Source organism: Monopterus albus, unplaced genomic scaffold (genome assembly GCF_001952655.1).
Source record: "Monopterus albus unplaced genomic scaffold, M_albus_1.0 scaffold10.1, whole genome shotgun sequence".
NCBI classification, from domain to species: domain Eukaryota; kingdom Metazoa; phylum Chordata; class Actinopteri; order Synbranchiformes; family Synbranchidae; genus Monopterus; species Monopterus albus.
Window position 1 is genome coordinate 320,441 of NW_018127890.1, and position 9,274 is coordinate 329,714.

Below are 9,274 nucleotides of genomic sequence, written 5' to 3' on the forward strand. Positions count from 1 at the left end.
CGGCCCAGCAGGGCCAGCTGTTTACCAGCCAATCCAATGGCTCTGCAAAACCTCTGTTGGTCGTACAGGACAGTGGTGAGGCTGTTTATCTGCAGTTTTGCCACCGACAAGTAGGGGGCGCTATAAAAAACGAAACTACATGGTCAGATCAGAAAGTTTACCTATGACATATCAATAACAAAGTTCCAGAATCTATAAATCTATCATCATTATGCATTTCAGCTGCGACCAGGAGGTAGTTCAAGCCATTCTGCAGATCACCTGGTATACTAATTTTAAAGTATTTAAATGTTTATGTTACACAGATTTAATAACTTTGCATTTCGCTTGTAAAGAGCAGCAGGTTTTCAGATCTTGATGTCTAATGCCTAAATACAGAGAGTTTAACAACACCAAAAACCTGTTATATATGATGAAGTCTGAGTCCTGTCCCAGAATGCCCATGCTGCCATGCTGACAAGCATAGCTGGCGATCTCGTAGTCGGCCTCCTGTTGAGAGCAATACACTTCCTGACCCAATGACCTGTAAATAATAATTAAAGCTATAAGAAAATAATATTAAAAAACAACAGATACACTAAATCTGCCTTAAACTGCAGGAACAGTACAATCATGAGAAATCACATCAAACCTTACTAATGAACAATTTCTAAAATACATTATTAACTTCATTATTATTGAATGTATTACTGCATGTGAAAGATGGCTACTGCATCGTAATCAGTCTTATGAATAGTGACCTGAGAGCAAAGGGTGTGAATGTTGCCAGACCAGAAGGCAGACAAAAGAGTTCTCTGCCAGGCTGCTCTCCGTGTGCCTTGATGTGACAAAATATTTTAGAAACTTCCCCATTCACTCTGCGTCTCCTCCTCACCTGTAGACAAGAGAGGGTGGTGTTTATATATTTGAAGATCAACTGGTAAAATCCAGACTCTTTTCATTCAGATTCAATATAAAAGACCTTAAACACATCATTCAAAATACTATGACATTATGGACATCAACAAAAAACAATCAGCCAGTAAACTCTGTAAATAAAGACAGGAGAGGACTGAGTCTTACTCAGTATTTAACACTTCACAGTGCTTCTTTGCTTACCCACTCTTGTCTCTTCTGCTCTTCCACTACCCCATCAAAGAAGAAGACTAGTCTGATGCCTGCTGAGGTAAATGCATCCACCCACCTCTTCAGGACCTCCATATACTCCCTCCACTGGCCCCCGCACACCCAGTCCTTACATGAGTACCAGTGACGCAGGCAGGCCATGCCATCCACTACAAGGGTGGGACCTACAAAAGAGTGAAAATACAAATGCAACAGACAGCAGGCCTTTATTTATACTGTGTCAGCCTGACAAGTCTTTTAATATTTTGCTTTAGTTTTTCTATGTTTGGCTCTTTTCTGGAATTACTGTTGCATTTTAAGGTGTTATGTTCTGAAGACAGGTGACAAATTAAAGGAAAACCCTATAAAGTGTCTTAGTAAGACATTGGGCCACCCTGTGCCACCAGAACAGCTTCTCTGCACCTCGGCATTGACTCCAAGCCTCTGAACTCTACTGGAGGGATAAACACAAAAGATATACCCTCATCTCATTTTTTGATGACGGTGGTGGAGACACTGACTAACACACTGGTCCAAAAACTCCCATAGGTGTTTGACTGAGTTGAGGTTTGGTGACTCAGAAGGCCATATTCAGATTTTCCTTTAATTCGCCGCCATTCTGTATGTGCACCAGTGACACACCGTGCAACTCGGGTTTTACAGATGCCATAGAAATAATGTTTAGTTACTTGCTTACTAATATCCCAGTCACCTCCCCTGAAGAATAAAGCTGGCAAAGACACGGACTGAATCAGTTATACGATACATCCACTGCTGTTCCCCCACGGTCTTGCTACCTACACCCTCAGATAAACTCAACTGGTCGTGTTAGATGCGGTTGTGCAACCCTGCTGGCTTTTGGCAGCATGTTGTCTAGCCATCTCTCTCAGATTCACAGTCACACAGACTTCTGGACAGCAGCAGTCCAGAAAATGCTGCAGACCTTTCACACCCATTCCTACAGAGAAACAGAGAAGCAAAGAGTGAGAGTGAATTAACTGGCAAAATGCTATATTATGCCAGTTTATTTATCTGCCATTTTCATATCACGTCCTCCTAAAATGTTGTAATTTATTGGTGCATTTAATGGGCGTGTTGCGATTTCCAGTCACTGTAGGAGAGAAACATCTTGTGAGATTTTTCAATTGACTGTTCAGTGAGGATGAACACTATGAAATAGACCTGAATGCTAACGGCTAATTTAGCCTTTGGCCGTTAAATTCATGGATTCCGAGGCAGCTGTTATGTCTTGCTTGTTACAAACCAACTCGTCTTATACTAAGCTATATCTGCAAGCACTTTTACCCCATAGTATTACTTTACATAACGAAAACTTACTTAAAAATCGTGGTGTACAGGAGCAGCATATGTCTTCGTCCTGTTTACATAGCGCAAATGCAAATTACTTCCTATCATCTGCGCGTGGCGTCATCACGTTGCAAAACAAAGCACACGTGCTCGGCGCATGGAGCCATCCCGGGGTACCACCGTTACCTCAGGGCTGGAAGTACATAAAAGCTTTACTCCATAAATGTACCAATAATGTAAAAATACTCAATTTAAATGTACATTTAAGTAAAAGTCATAAGTGTACTTCAACGCACAAGTACTCAAGTACTGTCCTTAAGTACAATTTTGAAACATTTGTACGTTGTATTTTCTGCTAGAATATAGCCTACTTCTGCTCCCCTACATTTCACTCATCTACATTTATCTAAAAGCTGAAGGAACTAGTTAATTTTCAAAACGGTATTTGATCTCTGTGACTGAAATTCAAATTCATATATACCATAAATGTTAATGCACCAGAGCATAATTACCAAAGGGTTGTAACTGATCAGGGGCAGCTAGTTTTAACTACTTTACAGTATGTATGGGTAGTTTAGTACAGGCAGTCTACGATGATTAATGTGGGTAAGAGGCAGGTAAGTTCACCTAATTTCAATAAGCACTGACACTGCTCTAATTTAAATAAATAATTGTCTTAATGTGGCATGAATGAGAATGGACCACTTTGTGGGCTCAGTCCTCCCATAATAACTCTCCAGGCAAGGATCAGAAACGGGTTAATTGCTCTCCTAGAGAATAGGGGCTCTTCTCTGGAGTCACAAGTTATTAGGTCTACCTCTTCAACATAGAGCACCCCCGTCTTTTCCGCTCTATTGTCTGAGCAGAGCTTGAAAACAGGAGGACATGTGCTGGCTGTCAGTCCAGCTGTCAGCATCTGTCGCTTCTCAGCCAGATGCTCAGTGGACTGAAAGGACAATCTACCTCTCCCAGTCATCAGATCTTTAAGGAGGGTGGAGCTGTGTTGTAAAGCTGCCCCTCATGATTGCACTGGAGAAGTTATGGCTGCTGAACTCATGCAGAACCTGACCCGCATATTCTGGGCCACTGCCTGGACACCCCTGGCTGTGAAAGCTTCACATCTATTAAGTCATAATATAGTTTTAAGGATCCTTTGGGGAATTGAGTCCCTAAACCTGTGCAGATGTTGGGCCAACAGCTGTTCTACTCTTCACCTCTTGATACTACGGATTTATGTTGAGAACTGATGAACTGTGGAGCAGGAGATCAGGTTTTCGGGTTCTTCAGATATGTGGCTGGCCTGGTAATCACACTGACCTGCATTTTTAAAACAGCAAGACACAAACAACCCTTCTGCAGCCCCAAAACACAGAAAACAAATTCAGTCATACATTAAACATGAAAATACAGTACAAAAAAGAGGCACTAGAAAGGACCATAAAGCTCTATAGTATATACAAACACATGATGTTATACTTTTCAGACATTGTTGGGGGTTTTACTGTAAGAGCAGTAGCATGGCATCTTTGAACAATCACACATTATCCTATAAGGCTGCTCTGAGGTGATCTGTCAACAAACTGAGTCAGTGCTTAATGGATAATTTAGCTACTGGGCCATAAAAAGTTCTTATCTGCTGTGAATGCTTTTATAAGTGATTGAGTCTGATATGAAGTGCAGGGAGGTCAAACCAAAGTCAGACTGGACATGAAGATCTGGGACAGCTTGCTCGTGACCTTTGAACTGACAAACTGAGCTAATATTGCTTTCATTATTGATTAATATATTAAGTACTTACTTTTTATTTATTATTAATCACACGCTCTATAAAGTGTTAGCAGATTATGAAAAATGGCTGTTCCCAGAGTCCGAGGAGATCAGTTCAAAGCTGCAAAAATACATAGCTTAGTATCATAGATAGTTCTAGCCTGAATATTATGTACAAAGCCAGAAAGAAAAGAAAATCATCATTGCATGTGAAGGAGGGAATTTATATAAGCTCTACATAGAACATTTGATTGTATTAACTGGGTTTTGTAATTAAAGTCTTGGGAAATACATTGCTGTATGGAGTCTGCCAAATGCTACTGAATTGCCATTTTGTTTTCACCGGAATTGTTAGCTGTGATAAAGTACAAAGTAAATAGTCTCTTTTTTCTCAGGGGGATTTGTTAGTGCAGCCTGCCCCTGTATGCACCACATATGACAACATACACTACATGCATTGTACACAGTATACACCTGGATGTGCACACATGTAGACATTCATATCCCTACATAGATTTTCTATATATGAACACAATAACCATCCATGAGATGGGGCATATACGTTTGATTTTCAACAGTCAGTGTTTGGGTGTGTTGCTTATTCACATTGGACCTTTTACAACTTTGTCTTCCTCCTCCACTAAACAGGCAGATGTTCCAGGAGCACAAGACTGCCCTCAGCCCTGCCCCCCAACACCCCCCATTTGTACTGGATCAGCAGTTAACCCCCGGAAAGAATTAACCATACAAGCACGAACACACATACAAAGAGCACCGCTGCCTAAATCTGTACTGGCTCAACAGTTGTCCAACTGAAAGAACCACACACATACAAATACATGCTAAGTGCTGTCGAGATCCCCTCAGTGTCCCTGATAGTAGCCACCCTGGGGTCAGCCCTGATGTCAGCGTGCGGGGCTCAGGGTCTCTGTGGGCAGCTGGCCTGGCTAATCCTGCTGCTGGAGGCCACTGCTCCCCAAACTAAAGACCAAGGACCCATGGGGGCAGGGGGGCACAGAGCAGGGATCTCAGGGAGCAGCAAGTGTGTGATTTGTTTAAAATGTTGGGCTGTTTTTTTAAAAGTATAAGTCATGGCGGAACAAAACATTATCATGACAAATTTGAAATCAAACCTCCAATCTATGTTAATACACATTACATAGATATTTTCACATTAAACGGACTCACTACCTTTTCTAAAATGCTTAAGGATGGCCCATTAGGGCCAGAAATTAAATTTGGGTTAACACACTACATCCTATAACAAAGGTCTAACAAAGGTTCACACACAGAAGCTAACGGGTTGTTGTTAAGTTGTTTCATTCCTGACTAAGATGGTGCAGTCCAGGCCAAAAATATTGCCACCCCTGCAGTTCTGTCAGACAACGCATTTCTCACAGGCTTTTTGTTCTCTGCTCTTTTTGTGTTGCTTCGATGCAAACAAAAGGAATAAACATAGCAAAGACTTTGTGACTGCAATAATTTTCTGGGAGAAGTGATGCATCTGACAGAAATGCAGGGGTGCCAATATTTTTGGCCATGACTGTAGGTAGACAGCCTCAGATCTCTGTGGTTCACATGGGGAGGGGTCACGTGAGTCTCAAGTTTCTGACATCATAGTGTTGTTGTTGCTGGGGGACTTCACCAGCCTGACCACACGACTCTCCCTTTCTCATTAAAATCAACACAGAACAGATTCTCACCACACCAGCACCTATCTATTTATCTATCTATCTATCTATCCTTCTGCATGGGCTGGGTGTTGTGGCCACACTTGTCAAGCCACTCAACCTTTACAACAAAGATGAGGAAAAGGGGGCCTCCTCTTTGAATTATTTAATTATTAATGTGTTTCTGTGGGTAGTGATGCCCATTGAAGAACAAGAAGCTGTACTCCAGAGTACTGACTTCTAGTGTGTACACATGTCCTCATGCACAGGCATTATGCTGGGGGGCGAGGTGGAGTCTCAAATTGAAGCTGTGTCTACCTCAACACATTGTGATTGAACAAAAGTGTAATGAATGCAGAGAATGAGACTAATAAAATTACAGGCACATATTAAATATCCCAGTCGGCACTGGTTAGGATGTAAAGCCGGTCTGTGCAAATTACATTTGTTCTGGCTCAATCCAGAATCCCTGCAAACTTTCAATCACTGGCCAGATCAAAGGCTGCCATGCTACAGTATGTGCAACAGTGTGTGTGTTTGTTTGGTGTGATGCTGATGATGTGGAGGTTCCCACGACGGCCATCCATCCATTTCTTGGCATGGACATACACACAGAAGCCATATGGCCACCTCATACCCACTGCATGCCTCCACTGTGATTTGCCCCACTAGTGCTTCACCTCTGGAGGAATTTGTCCTGTCAATCAGAGAATGGAGAGAGTAATAAAAGAAGGGAAAGGAGACAGAGGGATGAGAAAGAGATGGGAGGAAGAGGATGATACGCAGAAGAAGAAGAGGTGGTATAAAAGGAGAAATTAAGAGACTTTATATAGATGGAGGAAGCCATTTGGTAGCGGGTTGGTGTTGTGGTGTTTGGTGAGCAGATGGCCGGGGCTCGCGGAGGGGCGTGTCTTGTCCTCATGACCCTTCACAAATCACACAGCTCTCCCCTGAGGGGCTCGCGACTCTCCGTTCAATAAGAATCAATGGGAATTACTTTGCGAGAGAATGGGATGAATGGGCGGCGGGGCGCAAGACCTCTTCCTTTGTTGTCCCCCTGCGTGTCACAGAGGTCCACTCACACACACACACACACACTCACACTCACACACGCACGCAGGCATTTACGCGCGCGCGGCGGACACGCGTACACATGCAGGTGCACGTACACACGGACAATAATAAAGCACTTCAGTTAAACAATCGACCTCCAGTTAAACATTTTTTTAACCTCACACACGTGCACGCACACCAGCACACACACACTCGCACAAAAAGGGATCAGAGGGGAGGAGTTTCTGTGGTTTCCTTTAGACACAATTAGAGAATCTCCTGGTATAAATTATATTTTGGAGGAAAATGTTTCGGTGCTGCGGAACGAGGCAGGGGGGTCACTTTCTATCTCATCATGCCTTTCAGTCACACTTTGCTGGCGTAATCGGAAAATGTGTGCCACATCATGGCGATGAATGACAGATAGTATATTGGCCTAATACACAGAGGGAGAGAAAGAGCACCGGGGACCTCTGAAAGTCGGGATGAGTGTAAATAAAAGGTTTCAAGAGAGGGATTTTACGCTACGCCACATAGGAGCATTGTAGGCTATTGAGAAGGGGGCTGAAATCAACTGGTTAAATGAAATGTGCGGCTCCAAGAGGCGTCCTATAGCTATACACACATACGGGTATCTGGAAAAACTGTGACAGCCAGTGATAATAGTCTTAAAGATTAAGGTTAAAGGCCATTCAATCAGCCTCAAAGGATGTAAAGAACATCGTGGACACTTATCTATAGCTGACCCGAGGGAATTATAGCCAGGCTGTGATACACCACCAGTTTTCATGCAGAAGTCAGTCTATGTGCTGACAGGATGGACTGAAAGGTGTCCATATAAGACACAGTGAGACGTGGACTATGAATAAAGGTCTTGTTCCTGGGTGGTGATAGCAGATCAAAACAGTGGTGCTGTGGAGACAGAGAGGCTTCAATTAGAGTTGTTAATTAGGACCCCTGCCCCCTTCCCCTCCACCACCCCTACATCCCTATGCCTGTGTGTGCACAAACTGTAGGTCTATGTGCACACATTACAAGACAGTACTCTGGACCATTTGTTTTTCAGTGGGCTTCACTACCCGCAGAATCACACTGATAATGAGATCATTCAGAGAGGAGGCCCCTGGATCTTTGTTGTGAAGGTTGAGTGGCTTGACAAGTGTGGCAGCAAAACCCAATCAACTGGCAGTCCTGTCCAATCAGTAACTAGATAGATAGATAGATAGATAGATAGATAGATAGATAGATAGATAGATAGATAGATAGATAGATATTCTGTGGTTTATAAATAACTGGTAGGTTTTATGATTGATGTCTTTATAAGTTTTTGATGACTCTAAAAAATTCACAAAACAGCAGAGCACTGCAGGGGATTTACTTTTATTTAATGAATGGTGGACACTATTCACGACACACCAACATCTTCTGTTACTTCCCAACCAGAGATCAGCTCATACTAAAGCCAACAAGTGCGAATTCTTCCCCACATTTTTCTGCACAGATACAGATATTTAAATTAGGCAGTGGGTTCATGTGGCCAGTCAGTGTTATGTTCCATTCAGGGACCTATTGAGTCCACTTTAGCTGTAGCTGTGGTCTCTAATGTGTTATTTCTTGTGATTGTATGCAGGAAATATATGATGCTATAAGATTATTGTTTATGCAATTTGTCGTGCTCTCTCTCTCTCTCTCTGGTGATGTATTATTGTGAGAGAGCAGGTGCTCCCGGCCCAATTACCATACAGCTGAAAGCACAAAGAAAAAACTTTACTCCCTCAGTGTCTCCCATCCTCCTCCTCCTCCTTCTCCTCACAAAGTCTTTTAATGACAGCCACGCGAGTGACACACCACCAACTCGTTTTTACTGCCTCTACCAAAGAGCAAATAAGGGAAATACACAGGCATGCGGTGAAAACGTTTAGTGCATTGGCCCACTGCGGTGTGCGCGTCTTTGTGCACTTTGAACAGATTTTCGTTTAGAGCTCGTAACACTGCGCTCCATCTATCTAATGTAATTAATCTTATTCTTCTCGTTAAAGTGATGTTATAAAGTTACATCGGGGTGCCATTTTTGCATTGATCAAATTTCCAGGGGCCTTTTTTTATTTACCAGTGATTCAGATCATGAAAGAAGTCACACACACAGGAAATCTGCACATGAGGAGTGTGTACATGGAGAGGTAATTACCCAAGAAATAAATATAAGATAATAAGGACAGATCGAACCGGGGGTGAACGTGAAAGCGGACAGGGGTAACGCCATAGGAATGTGGTGGAGCAGATGGTGGTTGTAATGCAGTTGGGACGGCTGGCTGGCCATGCAGGGAACGGGCCAAGCACATGCTTTACTATAACATCAAATGGGAGAAGCC

The 9,274-nt window shown here is 42.8% G+C and overlaps 1 protein-coding gene across 2 annotated transcripts in view; it reads right to left on the minus strand.

The window, feature by feature from the left end:
* The window catches only part of fam120b (family with sequence similarity 120 member B), a 36,656-nt gene extending 34,128 nt beyond the window's left edge, over positions 1-2,528 (minus strand). For both annotated transcript variants that reach the window (XR_002274136.1, XM_020589875.1), the window contains exons 1-6: positions 2,443-2,528; positions 1,925-2,062; positions 1,099-1,289; positions 741-874; positions 401-523; positions 1-120 (exon numbers count right to left, since the gene is read on the minus strand). The exon at positions 1-120 is cut by the window's left edge and continues 114 nt beyond it. Coding sequence is in view for 1 of the 2 variants with exons in the window: in XM_020589875.1 (XP_020445531.1) it covers positions 1-120; positions 401-523; positions 741-874; positions 1,099-1,289; positions 1,925-2,060 (704 nt within the window). In the remaining variant the exon portion in view is untranslated. The remainder of the gene's footprint in view (positions 121-400; positions 524-740; positions 875-1,098; positions 1,290-1,924; positions 2,063-2,442) is intronic.
* Positions 2,529-9,274: the final 6,746 nt, after the last annotated feature.